Genomic DNA, 20574 nt, shown 5'->3' on the forward strand with positions numbered 1-20574 from the left:
CATGTATACTCTTTTAGTTCTGAATTTTTTGTAAAATCAGTAATAATGTTTTCCAAGATGTATTAAATGTGCTAACAATGTGTTTACACATTTACAAATCAATGAAATAATAGACTTCAGTAGCCTTTTTCTTATCTTTGGATCTCTCATATGCAATAATAAACTCCAATGGCCTTTTTCTCATCTTAATAAACAAGAATGTTGGTAAGAGATGGAAACAAACAATAGTAACTAGTCAAAGCATATCATATTTTTTATAAGTTTGCATTGAAAAACTTAGTCAAATTTAGTAAAACTAAGGGAGAGAACATATTTTGTAAATATGAGTTTTACATATCTTGAAGTTACTTATCACTCTTAAAAATACAAGTTATTCATAAACTAACGTAGAAGACTTAAAAACTAGTGGAGAAGACGCGGACGACTTCAATCTAAGTTGTCTAGACGACTAAACTATATGTCGTCTGGTCAACGCAGAGGTTATTTTTGCAATTGACTTTGAAATCTGTTATTTCGGACGACTGAAAGTTAAGTCGTCTACTATTGTTTGGTTAAAAAAAAACTCCAAAAAAGCTAGACGACTTACATTTCAGTCGTCAGAGGTTAGTTTTGCATTTGACTGGATTATTTCAGAAGTTTGACTTTTTGGACGACTTACGTTTCAGTCGTCTAGTGAAAATTAAAATAATAATATTTTTTTAAAAGTAGACGACTTAAAGTTAAGTCGTCATAGGTTAGTTTTGCAATTGAAAAAAAAACTTCAAGATTTAATTATATACAGACGACTTATAATTCAGTCGTCCACGAGACGACTGAAATGTAAGTCGTCCAGGATTTACGAGGTTTGACCAGAATCTCGGAAAAAAATCCTGGACGACTTACAATTAAGTCGTCTGGTGGACGACTGAATTATAAGTCGTCTGTGTATAATTAAATCTTGAAGTTTTTTTTTTCAATTGCAAGACTAACCTATGACTACTTAATTGTAAGTCGTTTACTTTAAAAAAAATATTATTATTTTAATTTTCGCCAGACGACTGAAATGTAAGTCGTCTGGGGAAGTCAAACTTCTGAAATTATCCAGTCAAATACAAAATTAACCTATGACGACTGAAATGTAAGTCGTCTAGGTTCTTTGGAATTTTTTTTGAATCCAAACAATAGTAGACGACTTAACTTTCAGTCGTCTCAGGTTACAGATTTTAAAGTCAATTGCAAAAATAACCTCTGCGTTGACCAGACGACTTCCAGGTAAGTCGTCTACAGCCAGACGACTGAAAGGTAAGTCGTCTACAGCCAGACGACTTCCCAAGTAAGTCGTCTGACGAACAGATCTGGAAAAAAACTCGATGTCATACCTTAAATTAGTGAGATAAGTTCCTTAGCATACATAAGGCTTCTCCAAGCACACAGAATCACAAACGGAAGTCACCCACCCATAATCGTTAGCTTCTATGACTCTATGAACCATAAAAATTTTAGAATCAAAATCTTGAGTTTTTTTAGCTCATTGTGGAGAGAAAGTGAGAGATATGTTGTGTTTAGGTCACAAGAATGGAAAAAGAAGAAGGGTAAATCGATTTTAGGAGCATTAAGAGCTTCAAATTGGTTGTTCATGGTGGTTGTGGTATTGATGACAATGGCAATCTTGTAATTACTTGAAGATGATGAGGGTGAGAGAGTAAAAATGTCATTTTCGAAAAAAAAAAATAAAAAAAAAATGGATGGCATTTTCGTAAATTATATGAACTTGTGGGGTGAATAGGGCAAAACCAATTTTCAAAAAAAAAGGAGGTTAGTTTTGTGTTTGACTTTAAGTTATAGGTCAATTTTGCAAAAATCCCTTTATTTTTCTCCATATTTATTTTATATAATCAAGTGATGTTTTAGCAGAAAAATGAATCAAAAGGTGATGATGTAAAATTTTGGCTTTGAAGTTACTAAGATGTGTCTTTAAAAAAAAGTTACTAAGATGTGTTCTTTTAAACCTTAAAAATATATATAATCACTTGAGTGTTTAATCAATTATTTGATTTATAAAATAGTTTTAAAATGATTAATAAATAGTTTGCTTTATTAAAAATGTGACCTAATATTTTACATTATTTGAACACAAGATTAATTATTGTTTTATTTGAAAACAGAGATATATTGTAGTATAATATTTTCCTATCTTTGAAAACAAACATGGATTTCCCTTTATTATTATTAGCTGGTTGAATATAGCCGATAAAAAACACATAGTGGTGGTTGATATAAAGCATAGATGAAGAAGCTGCATATTCCTTTATTTGGAAAAATTAATCATCTAACTCGGGAAGTACTTGGTAGTAGAAATGGCCTCCAGTTCGACTTGAACCATCAGTGTATCATCCACAAGAAAACCCTTTGATGAATCTCTGAGATCATCAAAAGAGACGAACTCACTGAAACCCCATCCAAACGATGTTATTCCGTACCAATTCTCCACTGTCAGGAAAAAAATGGAAGATCACAGGAGAGCACTCATTAACCGTTTGTAAAATGTTTTCATTGCGAAGAATATTATAGTATGTGCTTACGTTCCATCTGGATGTTGCCGAGTTTTAGTTGGTTTAGAACTTGAAACTTGGCTAGAACGTAAACCGCCTCATAGGCTCCGGTTCTCTGGTTCGCAAGAAGGTGAAAAAACAATGACACCGCTTTTCCACTTCCGCTGCCACTACCACTTGAATTTATTCCTAATTGCCTGGTCATCATGTGGAACACATTTTGGTAACTCTATAACAAGAAGCTTTTTTTTGTCACCAGTATGCATTAAGTATGCCAGGTTTGAATCCAAATGGTGACAAGAATAAAGTTACTATGTTAAATCATGAAACAAAACGTTTTATATTTTGAATTAATGTGGACCCACCATTTTCTTCCTGCGAAGGAGATGACATCTGAATAAGTATATCGGGTCAGCGTGGAGAATCCCCTAATTGTCCAGGTGAATCTGTCTGAACGCTTACTAAAAGATAAAAGTTCTGATTTCTCAAAAGGCTTAGGAACGGTTACATCTACACCAAACTCGGAGTGGTCTCCATCATAAAGGTAACCGTTTTTTAGGTCTTTGAAGGTATCAAGAGGGAGAACCTGAGAGAATCCCCACATCGTGTTGAAGGCATTGAATCGGAATACATCCGTATCTACAGTTTAACACAACATATAAAGATTAACCACATTATCAAAACTTTACACATAGCAGCATCTTTCTTGTTTTTCCCATTTTTGATTGAAAATGGGTTTGTTGGGAAGGATTATTTTAAAAAAAAGTTTAGCAAAGAAAACCTTGGATGGTGAAGTACTTCCTCTGGTTCCTGTTGAAGATGTAAAACCTGAGATCCGCATAAACCTCTTGATGTGCAGAAGCGTCGAGGCTCGACTTGTCAATGGCTACATAAAGGGAAAGGTAGCCTGAACCACCATCCTTGTTGTTCCCGTTGGGGTACACACGAAGAGTCCTATATACATAGTATGATGATACAATCAAATGAAATGTTTCGTATACATAAATATTTGATAAAGGTGAATAAATGATCAAATTATGAAAACTTACCAGTTGTATCCACCAGCCGAAAAAGGACGAGTTTCATAATATTCTGTTGAATTAAGGACTCTGTGGAAAGCCTCCATCTTCAAAGAGTAAGTCGATGGAGGACGTTCTCTCAGACCCTTCAGTGTGTTTGAAGAAGAGAGTTTATAATCACGCGATGAGATCTCTTGATGTTTTTGTAAGTAATGCATTTCTTCTTCCACGTTTGGGTTTGGTTCTGCACTTCCTCATCTGCTTAAAAAAACAGAGCATCTTGGTAAGACAAAACAAGACTGAAGATTTGCATCCAAATCTCTTATATACTAAAGTTCAAATCGTCTAGCTACTCAAATACAGACAGACAAGTGGAAAATGTTTTTCAGAAAAAAATAAAATTTAATTAATTGTTGACATAGTGGTTAAAAATCTGAGCCAATTACAAAGTTAATCAATTAAAAAAAAGTTATTCAACTGTAAAAAATAATTGCCCCTTTTTTATTGAACAACAAAATACAACTGCCCCTTACCACACAGAACTCCACGATTACTTTCACGGCACAAAAAAAGGTCTCTTCTATAGTTCTATATATAATCGATATTACTTTGTAGAAGAGATTACGTGTGTTTCACTTCATTTGGCCTTTGATCCATTTTGTTTTTATGTCATTCTTATTGTAGTGCCTACTTTTGTAAAAGATGTCCCTTTTGGGAAAAGAATGAACGAATAAAATATATATATTTTAAAAGTATTATAAAATTTTAGATATAATATCCACAATTTGTGGCTTTATGTAAAATGCAAATTAACACTCTTCAGCATTTTTTGAGAATAGTAGGAGATGGTGTTTACATTTTTAACCAAAAAATGTAGTTTTCATACATATTAATATTAAGGAATTCAAAAAAATTGTTTGCCTGTACGTAGTACTACTACGGGCCCAAACACTAGTATAGTATATAAAAGACATAGATACTTGAATATTATTGAGAGGACATATATACGCTGCGGATTTGTGTTGAAGTCATTGGTGATTTGTTGTATTACAGACTGGGAAGACGCATATGTGATGAAGAGACAAAGCAAGAGAGAGATAGTGTTTCTGTAGTGACACTTCATCTTTTTTTCCTCAGTGGAGTGAAGAGTGAAGAGTGAAGAGTGAAGAGAATAGTGAGATGCATTTATAAGCCTACATGGATGCTTTATGATTGCTGTCTATGGATGAGAACTCGGCACGATAATGTTAATATATGTTTGCAATGGAAAATCAAAATTTGTAATATTCTTTTTGGGATGATTACTAACGTGGTTTCATTTAGCACCATTGGCAAATTTGAACCCATCTAAAGGTCGAGGTTGTAGTTAGCACTGTGCTGTATCTTTGTCGTTTTACTGTTAGTTAGGTGAGCTATAAATAACAATAATAAATCGGTCAATATCGACTACTCTTGGCCGGTAGATCAATATTTTGTTTTAACTATAAATTTTTTTTTTTTTTTTTTTTTTTAACCTCTTTTATTCCAATTATTAAAAAAAAACAAGAAAGAGCTACAACTTTACACCTATAAGGCGCCCACAAACCGGGATAAAACTTTCAAAACCTTAACTATACAAAGAAAGAAAAAGAACTGCTGAACTACCTCGACTCTTCTTCACTTTTTCACCGCTTCAACTCTCCACCAAACTTCAAAATTCAACAATACCTCACCTTCTTCTTCTTCTACTTCTTCTTTCTTCCCCTGCTAGAAAACGTTAAACCAAGTACCTAATAATGTAGTATCAGTCCTCCTAGAGTTGCTAGCTCTTGACAAGGGATCCAAACGGGCTTGTATGATTTGCTTCATCTCAAGAATCACGGCTTGGGCTGGTCGGAAAGCTTGATTATGAATTCGAACATTTCTCTCCTTCCAAATACTATACAAGGCTGCCTGGAACACAAGCTTTGCGATCAGCTTCACAAACTCATCAGGCGAAGGGTTTCTAAGCCATCTAAGTCCATCTTCAAACAAAGCAGGAGGGTAGAGATTCAATCTTGAGCAAAAAAATGTCCACACCTCGGTACTATAAGGGCAATCAAAGAAGAGGTGTTGCCTCGTCTCATCCGCCGCATTGCATAAAATGCAAGTTGCCGGCACTTGCAGGCCCCAACTCCGCATTCTATCTCTCGTTCCCAGCCTGTTGCGAGCAATCACCCAAGTAATAAAAGCATGTTTCGGAATCCTCCCTTGAAACCAAACTTGGCGGTGCCAAAAAACTGTTTCCCCCTGTGGGTGCAAAGCTTCCCAAGTAAACGCAGTAGAGAAGGTACAAGAAGCTACTCTGTTCCCTGGTTTCCAGAGATAAATGTCTTCCGCTTCTGAATTAAGTATAGGGGCAGCTTCAGGTAAACACTCCCGTAGCATAGTAATGAGTCTGTTTCTGCTACGGCTTCTTCTAACCCACCAATCACCATCTCTCAATGCTTCCGCTACAACTGCATCCACATGTAGTCCAGTAACCCCTGGTCCTCTAGGACCAGTGAGATCAATCAAAGGACCTAGAGACGTCCAGTTATCATGCCAGAAACGAGCAGTGGAACCCTTACCAACCTCGCATATTACCATAGGGCGAGCAATATGCCGCAGGTTGCAAAGGCTCTTCCAAATCCAGCTATCACGCCTCTGTGGTTGAATATCCCAAAAATTCCTATCTGCAATCAAATGCCTTCTAACCCAAGAAACCCACAAAGAGCCACCTGCTGCGAAAATCAACCATATCAATTTTAGCCCGAGCACACGGTTCCAATCCTCCAACCTCCTTAACCCTAGTCCACCCTCCTCCTTGGGAGTGCATACTGATATCCAAGACACTTTCACTCCTCTAGCAGTCGTCGGAGCTCCTCTCCAAAGAAAAGCATTACACATCTGCTCGAGTAAGTGTATGCATTCTTTAGGGATAATGAAGATCGATGCCCAAAAAGAAATGGTGGAGTAGATTACTGCTTGAATCAGTTGAAACCGACCAGCGAAAGATAGATGACGGACTGTCCAGGAGTTAAATCTGAGAAGAACCTTATCCAGCAAAGGTTGAAAATCACTCTTCTTCATTTTTTTTGCCGATAAAGGCACTCCCAAGTATCGAATGGGTAGTGCCCCTTGCTTAATCCCCAAGCGCTCTGCCATTTCCTGACATCTAGCCGAACATCCTCCATCCAACAGCAACTCAGTCTTCTCCTTATTAATTCTTAATCCCGAGACAACTTTGAACTCCTCCAGAATACTCATAATCCCGGCTAGAGACTCTTCTGACCCATCAAAAAAGATTAGGACATCATCTGCAAAACTGAGATGGGTGATAAGAGGATCTTCACAAGATGGATGAGGTGTAAAGACCTGATCCACAGCCCCTTTATCCAGCATCTTAGATAACACATCCATAGCCATTACAAATAGTAATGACGAGATTGGATCTCCCTGCCGCAAGCCTTTCTTCCCTTCAAAATGACCATTTAATTCTCCATTAACAATCACAGAGTACGTTGGCGTTGATATACATTCCTTTATCCATCCAATGAACTGCTCTGGCATGTCAAACGATGTAAGCAAATTAACCACAAACTCCCAATGCAGGTTATCATATGCTTTCGTCAAATCAATTTTCAAGCATCCTCTTCTCGTCTCTCCTTCTTTGTGGAAATCGGTTACCAACTCTGAAGCTAACAGGACGTTTTCACATAAGAGTCTCTTCTGAATAAAACCCACTTGGTTTCTTTGGACAATGCCATCAACCACTAGCTGGAGCTTTTTCTTGATTGCCCTTGCTATAACCTTATATATTGTGTAACACAAAGCAATGGGCCTAAACAAATTCAGCTTATCAGCCCCGACTACCTTTGGAATTAAGGAGATGGCTGTTTCATTAAAGCCTCTAAACATCCTTCCGCCCCTGAAAAACTCTTGTACCGCTTGCACCGAGTCACTCCCAACTACGCTCCAGGATTTCCAGAAGAACTCCGCTGGGAAACCATCTGGCCCAGGAGCCTTACTCTTCGGCATAGAGAAAAAAATCTCCTTAATCTCTTCCTCTGAAGGAATCGTGATCAAGGCCTCCTTAATCCCATCTGTGCATCTAAATACCACTAACCCACTAAGCTCCTCCACTGACATGGGAACTACATCTCCATTCACAGTTCCAAGTAGGTTCTGAAAATATGACACCACCATATCCTTTATCTGAGCTCTGTTGAAGATTTTGATTCCATGCGCATCAACAAGATATCTTATCGCATTCCTTGCTTGATGAGCTATCACCGAGTTGAAGTAGAACTTGGTGTTTGCGTCTCCGTCTTTAAGCCACCTGACTCGTGATTTTCTAATGAAGAAAATGTTTTGTGCAGCCTCAAAAAACTTCCATTTCTTCCTAGCCACAAACTCTTCCCGAAATAGCAAATAACTTCCATCTCCGTTTTAACTATAAATTTACTATATACAATTCCAATCAATCGTAAGATTTATTCAATTCATGAAAGGTAGGAAAGAGAACACTGGCACATCGTCATCTAGAAATAAGATTCGAAGTTTCTTTATAAACTATCATTCAAAAATACAATAAACGGTCACAAGATGGAAACTCAAAGTTGATCAGAGCAAATCTCACGGTTGAACAAACTTGGCTAGTATGGCCAGATCCAGAATCTTGACGTCGAGATTATCCTCAATCTTAACGATACCATCTGATCCGTCGATTCCGATCAGCTTACCTATAGAACCACGATATTGGCCGCCAACGATTTTCACACGATCATTCTTCCTCGGAGGAACTATCTCCAGTTCGCCCGGGAGAGCCATTATAGTGTCACCTTCACCGTTCGACCCGAGAGACACTTTACACGTTCCATCCTAACAAAAAAGCAGCACATCACAACAGTGTCATTCACAAGACTGAGACTGATGTGTAACAAAAATGGAGTTGGTGAAAGGGAAAAGACTAACCGAGACATCTCGGATGACGCCCACATCGCTGTCTTCTCCAGCCTTGTGTATCTCAACCAATATATCAGGCATGAACCATGCTTCAGCATCTCCACCTGTGACATTTACAATAAAAGAAATGGAAACTTTTTGAGTTTATAAACTTCTTATGGGTTTATCCTTTTAACAAAAGAAGGTTACCTATAACAGGAGACATGACATCGAGGCCAGTTCCAGGAGTCATTGGTTGTCCTCCGGGAGTTCCAGGTAAGTATGAAGCCGAGCTTGGTGTCATAGGTTGTCCAGGTGTAGATGGAAGGTAAGGACTTGGGGCATTAGCTGCATGACAAGGCATGTGAGAGAACAGTCGACGCTTTTTTGAAAATGATTGCATTGGATCTTACCATAGGCTGAACCACTATCTCTAGGTGTCCCCGCATCTGAGTAACTACCACCGGGTGTACTAGCCCATCCTGACCCAGGAGTTGGTGCTTCATATGCCCTTGAAGGAGGACTTCCCGGCTGCAAACAAGGGCAAAGCAAACAATTTTAACTCACCATTCGCCAATAATAAGGTCGAATGCAAAACATTAGATGGATAACTCTTACTTGATAGTTAGGACTCGTTCCCCAAGATCCTGGGTTCCCTTCTTCCCAGTTATCCCTGTTGCCAATCACAACCATAATATGAGAGATATCAAAGTTTTCTCTTCGAACAAGATTCACCGTTATAAAATTGAAAGATAGGCCATGTTTGTGTAACATAAGGGGCAACATTGGTGCAAAACCATTACAGCGTTAAAAAGAAACAGGAAGGAGATGGAAGCGCTTCTGACAATACAAATGCAATAAAAAAACATACCTAGGTGGACTCATAGGCGTGTAAGGATTCCACGCTCTATCACGCATGGGTGTCCTCATTCCATCATGGATCGGTGTAGCTGAAATTTAGATAAAAATTATCAAATGAACATTTACAGAGGTACACGAGCTAGAAAACAAACCTCCAGAGTCCCGCATAGGAGTCATATAAGGATGAAGTGGAGTCCGTGAAGGATGCATAGGTGTTTCACTTCCCATGCTATACCGAGATGTATCTCTGTGTAGAAGAAATTCAGATGATATAATCAAATCCCCTTTACTGAAGTCTAAATAACTAAGAAGATAAATTAGTAGATTACCGAGACGGTGTTGTCACAGCCACATTATCTGATATTGCATTTCGATCAACTGCATTATACAACTATTGTTAGGGTCCACTCAAAGAGTATATCAACCCACGAGAGGAGAAGTGAATACAAGAGCTTGCCTGTCACAATCTTCATCTCAAGTTCAACACGCACTGAATCTCCTTTCACTTCTACTACAGGTCCCCTATATCCCTTGAAAGGTCCTAGACGGATTTTAACAGTAGTGCCCAACAAAGAATCGTCTCTCCCTCCTCTTCCACCCCTGCCCCTTCCTCTTGCTGCATTTTAATGATACATATTAGATTTTGTGCAACTGTATGTAGTACGTATAGATGGTCTATCCGCATTTCACAAACGATATGCAAATCACTCTTGGTTTTAGGCAATGAATCATTGTACTTTGGAGATTTGAACATACCGTTGTATCCCATGCCTCCGCGTTGAAATCGTCTTGGAGATGGAGGCACTGGGGCAGGAGCCTTGAAATTGCTAAATCTTGATAAGGAATCACCACCCTAGAATAGACAAGGTGAGACTACATATTGATGCAACAAATTAAAAAATAAAAAAACATGGCCATATTACAAAAAGAAGGCTTACACTTCTATTAGCACCAGAACGTGATCCACCAACAACAACGCATGATGTGCATTTAGCGCAGATGAATCCGGCATGCTCAAGGTGATGGCGATCATATATAAATAAGACCCCTTTGTAAATATGCCTCACGGGACCTTGTTTACCCTATTTATGTGTAAATTTGTTAATATGAGATCAGTAACGTTGAGCACGTCGACCAATATGCAAAGATACTCACTTTGCTAGGACCTTCGACGATTCTGACATCATCACCCACAGAAATGACATTTTTGTAGCGATCTTGAACACTAATTTTCCTATCAAGCTTGCATTTGATTTCTCTGAGTTTGACAAGAGCAACCTCTGGTCTGTCAGGATTCCCTTTAAGAACCTAAGACATTAAAACAGAGTTGTTATTCCTATAGATGCATTGGTACGCGTATGACTTGATAATAGTTGTATTCTCAGAAAGTTGGCAATTTACCTGAAAAGCTTCATTCTCTAGCCGTATAGTTACTCCAAAAGTGAGGTTACTGCATCAAAACAATAAAGCTTTAAAAATGCGTGTAAGTGGGAAAGACGCATCACTTGAAGGTATTATTCCACTTACTCCAGAAGCACAAGATCATGAAGTTCATATTGCCCGATTTTGGTAACACCAGTTGTCACTTCTGAGCTCTCAACAACATGATCAGCAAACACGCGGACCTACGAGTATACCCCATTGGCATTTGGTCAGAAATAGACTTAATTCATCATGTACAAAAGATGACTTACATGTTCTTTGGTCGTGTCAGACAGAAGGATAAGCACATGTTGATCAACTTTGACCACCATGCCTGTTGCTCCTTCATGTGTCCCAGAAACAACCTTCACGTGATTTCCAGGCTCGAAGTATTTGCAGAGCTCTTTCTCATTTACAGCGAGAGGATCCTGCATCGCAAGAGTAATGATCAGCCTTTTGGATGATCTCAGAAACATGCAACAACCAGTTACGAAAAGACAAAGAGTGGATTGCTTACAGGGAGACCTTTCAATCCTGATCTGATAAGAACGTTGTCTTCATCCACTTTCTCAACCCAACCTTTCAAGTTTTTGAGATCCCCCTTAATAACGATAACTGCATCACCCTTCATGAAATGACCTTTCTTTCTGTTTGCAAATAAAGTCGACAGACCACCAAAGTCGCCGCTCTCCCCGTTTTCACTTGGTTTGTTGAATTTTTCAAGCTCGTCAAAAGTTGGTGTAACGTTCTGAGCAATGATGGACTTCAACGATACTGTTTTGTACATGAAGCCATCTTTGAAAAGCATACCACCAATGTTTTCAAAGTAGTCACCGGTCATGGGATCACGCCGACGCTCAACACGTATGTGCAATTCCCTATGTGCATGTAACAAATTTTAAAGGTCCATAACTTCGATAAAACCTTCTCCATAACAGGTATTATAATTAACGTACAAATGAACGGATTCTAAAAAGAGTACCTAGCTTCATCAATGTTCATGAAACGTGGAGGTGGAACAAAGGCTTTTTTCTTCGCAACTTCTCTTCCGTCCTGCAATTAGTCAGGTAACACTTCAAAACCTTAGTATTGTCCAAGACAAGATCCGTTGAACTATTACTCTATTAGACACAAATAAAACCATTTTCCCCCTTAAATTATGGATAAAGTCTATACCAGCTTACACAAATAAAACCATTTTCCCCCTTAAATTATGGATAAAGTCTATACCAGCTTAGAGGCTAGAGCCTGCAGATCAATTCTTGGAATTAACTTGACAGTAACCCTCTGACGCACATTATCAACATCAACCACCTGCAAAGAACTTACATTTTAGCAGTCTAAACTAAAGATAGTGTTGTTGTCAATGGAAAGACATGAAAATGGATCATACCTTAGCAAGATCACCTTTGTACGTCCCGATTTTCATTCTAACCCAGGTATCCCGAGAAAGATCAATTGCTTTGCTTTCAACAGAGAGGACATCTGTCATTTCTCTAATGGGGACAAGTAAGATCTTCTGATTAGCATATATATTCCTCATTCCCTTGATTGCCTAGCACAGGTAAAACAAATAACCCACATAATGACTTCACACCCTTTATAACATTAATGAACACAAAAAGCAGCAAAACAAATACCTCTTTGACGTGAGCTTCCTTGTCTGCTTCAACATATATATAGTTTTTAAGATGGTCGAGTGCAACAACAGATCTGATCTGCAAATCCGATCCTCGGTCTATGTATTTTTGCATAAGACACACCGCAACCTCCCTTTCACGGCCAATCTGACATTTGCAATGTGAAAAAGTCAGTGAGAATCAATTCAATGTATCGCAGACTATGCAAGAATCCTTACCGCACACTTGACCATCCAGAGCTTTGGATCACGGACAGAAGGCAAAAGAGCTTGTTGCTCCACATCTGTAGCTTCTTCATCATAATCCTCCTGAGGCCTAGAGAACCTCTCCTGAATTCTCCTCTCCAGATCGTCCACATCCTCATCGTTTTCGTCAAATCCGCGGTCGTGATACCTCCGTCTATCAACACGCTCATCCGGAAGATCCGTTCCAGTATCCACTATGAATCCTGCATCCTCATAAAAAAAAAAGCTTCAAATCATCATCAATAACAAAAAAAAAACATTTAAGGTAACAAAAAATGGAATCCAAATTCGGAAGTTATACCATCTTCTCCATCTTCTTCGTCTCCTTCTTCATCATCATCATCAACCTGGTCCGCGATGTCGTCTACGAACATAGCAGCGGATGACTTTTTTCTCTTAGCTGCTCCACCTCCACCTCCTTTTCCTCGGCGGCTGCCGTAATCTTCATCATCGTCATCGTCCTCCTCTTCCTCGGAATCCTCCTCCGCGTAATCATCGAAAAAACTCGATCTTCCTCTCTTCTGCCTCGAGCCGCCGCCACGGCTTCTTCCTTCGTCCTCTTCCTCCTCCTCCTCTAATTCCATTCCATCGTAGTCTTCGTCTACATCATCCTCTTCCCCTCTGTGACGCGGCATCTTGGGTGGTAAGAATTAGGGTTTCTGATGTGGAATCCCCAAGCCTAGAATCGCTCTCTCTCTCTGCTACGGCTTTTTGCCTTGTTCCTTCTTCGGTTGTTTAGAGAGAACCCTAGATTTGTCTCCAGGAGTGAAAGAAAAGACCGCAGAGGTTGTCTTGTTTCGGACACACCTGGACCGGGATCACGGTTTAATACCATACCAGGTAATTTAGTCAGATTTGAGATCGTTCGTATCTGGATCTACTTTATTGGGCCTATTCTCTGGTTTATTGGATCTAGTAAACCCATATATTCTAGTCACTTGACTAATTTAGAAAAAAAAATGATTCAGTGTGTGTTTACTATGATCTATATACCAATATACTTATATACGATAGAATACATATGAATAATACATATCAATAATTTCTATAAATTCTATTTGTGCTATAATTCATTTTTCTATTTATTGACCAATACTTGTTGGTGTACCTTTTCTCATAAATATATGTTATAAATTTAATTTTATGATCTATCTTATTTTAGTAATGTGTTATAAACTTATCTAACTATTCTTTTTTTTATTTGCGTACTTAAAGAATAGATATCTTACCTAATATATTATTTCTGTTATTTTGTTTTTAGATCTTGAAAATATGGAATCTTTCAAAATCTGCATGATATATATTATGAAAGCGCATATCGCCAAGAATTATTGGCTTTGATTGAAAAGTACTTTTAGAATAAATATTTGAGCAGAAAACTTAGTTACTCCTATTTACTCTCAAAAAAATTTCAATCAGGTGAAAACATTCTTTTGTTTATTTCCTCCAATTACTGTTGAAATAGGGGAAAATGTTATGCTAGTATACACATGAGCAAAACTTGTTTCACTGTTCTCTCTCTCCAGTTTACTCCTAACTTTTTCGCTCTTTTTCACCTTTTTACTTTCTCTACCATTTTTGACCAAAAAAAATTTCTCTCCCATTTACTCCAAAATTACCAATCACAATTGAGATTTGCATTAGGATCAATGATTGGACCACTTTGCTTAGTCTTAACAAATTGCAGACTAATTATTCCCCTGACCACTGTGATAGGTTTCTTTTGCCAATAATCCCATTGACTATATGCGTGCAATTCCATACAATGTTAAAAGATTGGATATTCATCGTTAAATCATTCAGGGTACATCTAGACACAAGGCAAATAACGTTCTGTAAAAGGATTAAATAAAACCCAATAGGTTGATTTGTTCTTTGGTAAAGCATTAATTGATGCTGTTGTGTTGTCCTAAGAGGGTAAACCTTTCTGGTTAACCGTAGCGTGAACTGATCTGGCAGCTGCCACTGCTGAATCTCCCTGTTTCACTATTTTCTCGAGTTCTCTCACTTTCTCTGACAAGAATCTAGCATTTGTGGTGGTGGCGTGGACCAACTTGTTTACAGTTTCTAAGGAAGTGCAAAGCTGAAAATTGAAGGGCAAGCAAACAAACGATTAGTTTAGATACAAGCCAGCCACACGGAAACATTTCATCTGTCTATTCTAAAAAACAATGTATCTAGAGAATCTCATAACCATGTATGAGACATTGGAAACACCCATAGGAAGGTAGAACCATCTTTAAAGACAATATCATCAAAAGACTGAAATAGACAATAAAACCAGAAAAAATATATATATGTTCCCATCACATCAAACAAGAGATAGTTGTAAAGGCAAGATGATTCCCATACCAAACTATTAGGAAACAAAAGGACAGCCATGGTAATCGAAATAAACCTAGACGTCAATATGTTGATTGTAAATCCTTTTAAATTACCTCCAGAGTAAGAGAGGTCCATGAGTGATCAGAACCAGCAAACACTCTGTTAAGTTTATCATAGTTGTCCTGAAACACAAAACCAGCTGTTTTAGAAAAGAGGCTTGCAAGCATTATCACCGGTAAAATTTCAAGAAATACATCATTTATAGATTAAGCTATAGTTACAGTACAGCTCTTCCACAAGAACATTTCCCTAAGAATGAAAGAACATTATAGATCGCATAACTCAATGAAGATGCAGTAATGAGATTCACAAAGACCATTAAATCGATAACCGATTAGAGGAATGACCTGAAAGAGGCCGGTTAGATCCAGCGGTTCAGAGATGGCATCAGTCTCTAATTTGGAAGAATTCTGAGGATTTGGTGGAGCTGAGACAACAGGTTCTTCAACGAGATCGGCAAGAAGATCTCCGATTGAAAGCAATGGTCCTCCCACTCCTTTCATCCCTTCCGAGATTAAATCGCAAAGCCTCTTGATTCGAATTTTGCAAATCTTCGAACTACGAATGTTACTCGCAATTTGCCTTCGAGGTTTGTGATTTAGGGCTATTTGGCAATTTAGGATTGTTCGACTCCAATGGCTGCGCCTATTGGTCGGAGTAAAAATCAAGTATTTGCGAATATAATTTTACAAGTTTATTGGACTAAGTAAAAAATATAATCTAATGTCAAGTAAATGGTATATTTTATATGAAAAAAGTCTATCACATTTGCAAGTCTATAGACTAAGTAAAATGAAGTAAAAGTATTTTATTGATGATAAAGTTATCAAATAAATTAAGCTAAGTAAATTTGGTGATTAATCAAACTTAGTGATAAAATTATGCAACTTAGTGACAAATGACAAATATTAAATCTGTTAGACAATTTAGTAACAAATGTCAAAAGCTTAAGCAAATTCAATGACTAATTTCAAGTTGTTTTATGACTAAATTTTGTGATATTTTACTTCTCCACTAAAAACAGACTCATATACTTGAAAACTCACAAATTCAAACAAAAACTTCCACATACAAAAGTTCCAGTCCAGTAATACTTGTGGTAGTTGGTTCACAGGTTCTGTTTTGGACGAAGCAAAACACTCTTATGTGATTTTATCCTAGAACTCAAAATCGTACATAAACCATTTCACATATAAAAAATTTCTTTATTAAATTTTAAACCTTATCTCACAAAATCTCTTCGTTCAAATCTAAACCCCATATATAAATTAGTTACAAGCTTCTATTTATTTAGCTTAAATGTTACAGTATTAAAGCAAGTATAAAAAATGTAGTGGTTTAAGCAAATTTTTCATAATCATATATGCAATCAACAATTCAACATGACACTAGCTTCCAATCCCAATTCGCCACGTGACACATCCACGTAGACGTCGCGAAACTTCTAGTGAACGCGTAAGGATGCAAAGTCGATATAAATCGTAGCTTATCATCCAATCGCCTCCCTGAAATTGCTCTTATATCGGTCGAGGAAGAAGAAGAAGAAGCCAGAAGATTACAGCAATGGCATACGTCGAAGGAGGTAGGAAACTTCAGATCTCTCTGATTCGTTTCCGCTTTTTTTTAGATCCCAAATCACAATTTTCAATCCTATCCCTAAGAACCGTTTCATGATTAATAATAACCTTATTGATCTTTGATTTCTTAGAGTTTTCGATATCTGTGGAAATTGTTTTATATATATATCGGAACTTGGATCGGTTATAGAATATATCTTACATGTCCTTGGGTTGATCATGAATTTTGAAAAGGGTTTCTAATTGCCTTTGTTGAATTGTGTATCCATCATCTTCATAGGTGTTGTTAAAGCTAAGCGATCAATATGGAGACTAAGGACGATCAAAGATTTCTTCTTGTCAATCATCAACCTGATACAAGTCTTCTTTATAACCATGTTCTCGGTAACACTCTGCCTTTATTTCCTCGGTTACTTGCCTTTAAACAAGCTATGACTTACCCGAGAGCAAAACTTTTGCCCAGATGGAGAAATCAGATTCCTACAGGAAAGGCTCTGGGGCTAACAAGAAATGGGATGGTGGCCGACCTGGTGGTGGTGGTGGTGGTGGAGGAGGTGGTGGTGGCGGAGGTGGACGCCCTGGACCTCCTCGTGGGGGCCTCGACAATGTGCGTGGCTTGAATGATATCCGTGGAGCTGACCACAGTAAGTAACCCGAGACAAGTTTGATATTTACTTCTTTTACTGATGGAAACACTGCACATGAATCATGGGTTGGTAGTTGATTGTTTAATCTTCATTGTGAATCTGATTTGATTTGTTGTTTTTCAGATTCTCTACCGGCGTGCGGCTCGTGCTGCGGCTGAGCATGTTTGTGGAGAGCGCCCAAGAATAAATGAAGGGATATATATAGTGTTGAAATGGTGCTCTGGAATTTGGGAAAGCCACGAACCATGATTCTAATCAAGCTGTTGTATTTAGTCACTGGGAATATTTGAAGTTGGAAATTTGCCTTAACTAGTTCATAATTTTCATGCAACATAATTATATATTTTGGATGAATGAAACCATTGAAAAGTATAGAGTTTCGTATTATTAATTTATTATATATTGTATATATAAATCATAATTATAATAAAATAATTTATAAGATTTTGCAAGTTGTAACATTACAGTGAGAGAAATTTGTCTTCCTTCCACGGCGAATAGCATGTCGTTTTTTCCCCAAACGAACAAACTACCTTCCGTTACATCAAAAGCCTGATGTTGCTGCTATGTTTTGCCTCGGTCTTGCAACTTCCGACAACCAGCTGTCATCACTTCCTAAAGCTTTGTCTTAGTTTAGTTTAATACGTTTATGGAATTCGTAACAAAATGGCAATGGACTTGAAGCTTATAGCAGCAGGGTTACGCCATTGCGGGAAGTTGCAAGCTTTTAAGCGTGGGGAATCAATTCAAGCTCAGCTAATTAAACAAGGGATCTCCAATAACGTCTTCCTTGCAAACAACCTGATCTCTATGCATTTGGACTTTAGGTCGTTGGTCGATGCACAGAAAGTGTTCGACGAAATGACTGAGAGAAACATCGTCACTTGGACGACGATGGTCTCTGGGTACACAAGCGGTGGAAAGCCAAACAAGGCTATTGAACTATACAGAAGCATGTTAGATTCGGAATCAGAAGCGCCTAACGAGTTCTTGTTCTCCGCGGTTTTGAAAGCTTGTGGGTTAGTGGGTGATCTTCAGCTGGGTCGTTTGATCCACGAAAGAATTGGTGAAGAGAATATAAAAGGTGATGTTGTTTTGATGAACGCTGTTTTAGATATGTATGTTAAGAACAGGAGACTTAGTGAAGCTAATAAAGCTTTTTCTGAGATTTCACAGCCTAATTTAACTTCGTGGAACACTCTCATTTCTGGTTACTGTAAAGAAGGTTTGGTTAATGAAGCTGTTCGTTTGTTTCATCGGATTCCGCAGCCAAATGCTGTGTCTTGGAACTGTTTAATCTCCGGGTTTGTCGATAAAGGTAGTCCTCGTGCGTTGGAGTTTCTGATTATGATGCATAGAGAAGGACTCAAGCTAGATGGTTTTGCTTTACCATGTGGTCTTAAAGCTTGCAGCTTTGGTGGCTTATTAACAATGGGGAGACAGCTGCATTGTTGTGTCCTAAAGTCGGGTTTTGAGTCAAGCTCCTTCGCACTCTCTGCTCTTATCGATATGTACTCGAACTGTTGCTCTCTAAGTGATGCAGTTGATCTGTTTCGTCAGGCAAAACTTCATAGTACTGTCGCTGTTTCGAACGCTATGCTCTCTGGATTTTTTATCAACGACGAGAATGAAGCGGCGTTATGGCTGCTTTTGCAGATGTATCAATCAGGGTTGAGTTTTGATTCCTACACTCTAAGTGGTGCGTTAAAGATATGCACCAACCTAATCAACTTGAGACTCGGGCTTCAGGTACATGGTTTAGTTGTAATCAGTGGTTATGAGTTGGATTACATAGTAGGAAGCATTCTTGTTGATCTACACGCAAACGTAGGGAATGTCCAAGATGCGTATAGACTGTTTCATAGGCTTCCAAATAAAGATATCATTGCTTTCTCCGGCCTGATAAGAGGCTGTGTGAAAGCAGGTTTCCACTCTTTAGCGTTTGATCTGTTCCGAGAGTTAATCAAACTGGGACTCCACGCAGACCAGTTCGTCATCTCGAGTATTCTCAAAGCCTGTTCAAGTTTAGCGTCTCTTGGATGGGGCAAGCAGATTCATGGGCTGTGTGTAAAGAAAGGTTATGAATCAGAACCGGTGACAACGACAGGATTAATAGACATGTATGTGAAAGGTGGCGAGATAGACAATGGTGTTGTGTTGTTTGACGGTATGTTGGAAAGAGATGTCGTGTCTTGGACAGGGATAATTGTTGGTTGCGGACAAAACGGACAAGCTAAAGAAGCCATTCGGTATTTCCGCGAGATGATTGATTCTGGAGTTGAACCAAATGAGGTAACGTTTTACGGGGTTCTCTCTGCTTGTCGACATTCTGGGATGCTTGAAGAAGCGAGATTCGTACTCGAATCGATGAGATCTGAGTATGGTCTTGAACCGTGTGTAGAGCATTATTATTGCATGGTTGATCTTCTTGGTCAAGCGGGGATGTTCCAAGAGGCAGAGGAGATCATAAAGGGAATGCCGTTTGAGCCTGATAAAACGATATGGATGTCTCTGCTGACTGCTTGTGGAACTCACAAGAATGCTGAACTGGTCACTGTAATAGCTGAGAAATTGCTCAGTAGTTTTTCAGAAGATCCGTCGGTTTATACATGTATTTCGAACGTTTATGCAACTATGGGAATGTGGGATCGGTTAGGTGAAGTGAGAGAAGCTGCTAAGAAGTTAGGGACAAAAGAATCTGGCTTGAGCTGGATTGATATTGCCTGAAGCAATGTGTGAATTGATGTTTCATTTATTATCCACAGGGAGCTTCATCTTATGTACATGTATGTGTTTGGACATGATAATGACAACTGAAATAACGTTGCGGCTTACGCTTGAAATATTTTTGAAATACCTTAATTTTCATTAAAATATTAACAAAAGATATGTAGAATATATTTTAATGATTTGATCAAATTAAAATTGTAAAAATATTCAAATTTTATGACTTCAAATATCATACATATTTCTAAGACTTTTAAATTAAAATATTATATATATTTTATATGGTATATAGTTTTTTTTTTTTTTTTTTTTGATAATCCAGGTTATATATATTTTATATGGTATAGGCAGCGGTCCACTTCACCCGGGAGGGCTTTACCTGGGTTGGGGACAAGGCCCAACACCCAGTACCACATTTGGTGACAGAATGGGCAGTTCGCCTCCGCCTGGCGTCGAACCCGTGAGCATGACAATTGGCCCACAGGGTCCTTACCAAGTGAGCTACCTCATCCCGTCTATATGGTATATAGTTTAGTTTAAACAATATTAAAAAGATATATATTTTTACTACGAAGA

General features: G+C 38.2%; 5 protein-coding genes across 6 annotated transcripts; 2 read left to right on the plus strand and 3 right to left on the minus strand.

Annotated features, from left to right (window-relative positions):
• Positions 1 to 2157: 2157 nt before the first annotated feature.
• Positions 2158 to 5034, minus strand: LOC103860082. Of its 2 annotated transcripts, none has more exons than XM_033287214.1 (6): positions 4531 to 5034; positions 3581 to 3808; positions 3313 to 3485; positions 2897 to 3170; positions 2562 to 2728; positions 2158 to 2469 (listed from the first exon to the last, which is right to left on the minus strand). In XM_033287214.1, exons 2-6 carry the CDS (start codon positions 3766 to 3768, stop codon positions 2309 to 2311), a joined length of 963 nt encoding a protein of 320 aa, XP_033143105.1. In that variant the 5' UTR covers positions 3769 to 3808; positions 4531 to 5034; the 3' UTR covers positions 2158 to 2308. The 2 variants fall into 2 exon arrangements, with proteins under 2 accessions (XP_033143105.1, XP_033143104.1); XM_033287213.1 differs by having other exon boundaries at positions 4559 to 5033.
• Positions 5035 to 8024: 2990 nt separating this feature from the next.
• Positions 8025 to 13297, minus strand: LOC103858471 (putative transcription elongation factor SPT5 homolog 1). The gene is made up of 22 exons (XM_009135838.3): positions 12964 to 13297; positions 12636 to 12865; positions 12418 to 12564; positions 12171 to 12332; positions 12008 to 12091; positions 11760 to 11830; positions 11295 to 11655; positions 11050 to 11205; positions 10883 to 10980; positions 10757 to 10805; positions 10511 to 10663; positions 10294 to 10437; positions 10112 to 10208; positions 9813 to 9971; positions 9685 to 9733; positions 9508 to 9602; positions 9366 to 9444; positions 9113 to 9167; positions 8908 to 9025; positions 8705 to 8842; positions 8525 to 8619; positions 8025 to 8431 (listed from the first exon to the last, which is right to left on the minus strand). Exons 1-22 carry the CDS (start codon positions 13295 to 13297, stop codon positions 8186 to 8188), a joined length of 3120 nt encoding a protein of 1039 aa, XP_009134086.1. The 3' UTR covers positions 8025 to 8185.
• A 1103-nt stretch (positions 13298 to 14400) lies between these two features.
• Positions 14401 to 15737, minus strand: LOC103858472. Its single transcript, XM_009135839.3, has 3 exons — positions 15395 to 15737; positions 15101 to 15169; positions 14401 to 14745 (listed from the first exon to the last, which is right to left on the minus strand). The coding sequence occupies exons 1-3, from the start codon at positions 15548 to 15550 to the stop codon at positions 14572 to 14574; spliced, it is 399 nt and encodes a 132-aa protein (XP_009134087.1). The 5' UTR covers positions 15551 to 15737; the 3' UTR covers positions 14401 to 14571.
• A 662-nt stretch (positions 15738 to 16399) lies between these two features.
• Positions 16400 to 17662, plus strand: LOC103858473 (glycine-rich selenoprotein). Its single transcript, XM_009135840.3, has 4 exons — positions 16400 to 16629; positions 16905 to 17008; positions 17088 to 17268; positions 17395 to 17662. Exons 1-4 carry the CDS (start codon positions 16611 to 16613, stop codon positions 17427 to 17429), a joined length of 339 nt encoding a protein of 112 aa, XP_009134088.1. The 5' UTR covers positions 16400 to 16610; the 3' UTR covers positions 17430 to 17662.
• Positions 17663 to 17887: 225 nt separating this feature from the next.
• On the plus strand, positions 17888 to 20127 carry LOC103858474 (pentatricopeptide repeat-containing protein At4g08210). The gene has a single exon (XM_009135841.3). The coding sequence runs from the start codon at positions 17938 to 17940 to the stop codon at positions 19996 to 19998; it is 2061 nt and encodes a 686-aa protein (XP_009134089.1). The 5' UTR covers positions 17888 to 17937; the 3' UTR covers positions 19999 to 20127.
• Positions 20128 to 20574: the final 447 nt, after the last annotated feature.

Source organism: Brassica rapa, chromosome A03 (genome assembly GCF_000309985.2).
Source record: "Brassica rapa cultivar Chiifu-401-42 chromosome A03, CAAS_Brap_v3.01, whole genome shotgun sequence".
Taxonomy (NCBI): Eukaryota; Viridiplantae; Streptophyta; class Magnoliopsida; order Brassicales; family Brassicaceae; genus Brassica; species Brassica rapa.

Bases quoted from the DNA above. Each gene is read 5' to 3' on its own strand.
- LOC103860082 (XM_033287214.1), bottom strand. From the start codon at position 3,768: ATGCATTACTTACAAAAACATCAAGAGATCTCATCGCGTGATTATAAA. The intron at 2,729-2,896 runs GTGGGTCCACAT...CATGATGACCAG, and splicing joins TCCTTCGCAGGAAGAAAATG to GCAATTAGGAATAAATTCAA. The intron at 2,470-2,561 runs GTAAGCACATAC...TTTTCCTGACAG, and splicing joins CGGCAACATCCAGATGGAAC to TGGAGAATTGGTACGGAATA.
- LOC103858471 (XM_009135838.3), bottom strand. From the start codon at position 13,297: ATGCCGCGTCACAGAGGGGAAGAGGATGATGTAGACGAAGACTACGAT. The intron at 11,831-12,007 runs GTATAGACTTTA...GACTAATTGCAG, and splicing joins AGGCTCTAGCCTCTAAGCTG to GACGGAAGAGAAGTTGCGAA. The intron at 10,981-11,049 runs GTAAGTCATCTT...GTATACTCGTAG, and splicing joins CTGACACGACCAAAGAACAT to GTCCGCGTGTTTGCTGATCA.
- LOC103858472 (XM_009135839.3), bottom strand. From the start codon at position 15,550: ATGAAAGGAGTGGGAGGACCATTGCTTTCAATCGGAGATCTTCTTGCC. The intron at 15,170-15,394 runs GTCATTCCTCTA...TTTGTGTTTCAG, and splicing joins ATCTAACCGGCCTCTTTCAG to GACAACTATGATAAACTTAA. The intron at 14,746-15,100 runs GTAATTTAAAAG...TTCAATTTTCAG, and splicing joins GGACCTCTCTTACTCTGGAG to CTTTGCACTTCCTTAGAAAC.
- LOC103858473 (XM_009135840.3), top strand. The intron at 17,009-17,087 runs GTAACACTCTGC...ACTTTTGCCCAG, and splicing joins TCTTTATAACCATGTTCTCG to ATGGAGAAATCAGATTCCTA. The intron at 17,269-17,394 runs GTAAGTAACCCG...GTTGTTTTTCAG, and splicing joins TATCCGTGGAGCTGACCACA to ATTCTCTACCGGCGTGCGGC.
- LOC103858474 (XM_009135841.3), top strand. From the start codon at position 17,938: ATGGCAATGGACTTGAAGCTTATAGCAGCAGGGTTACGCCATTGCGGG.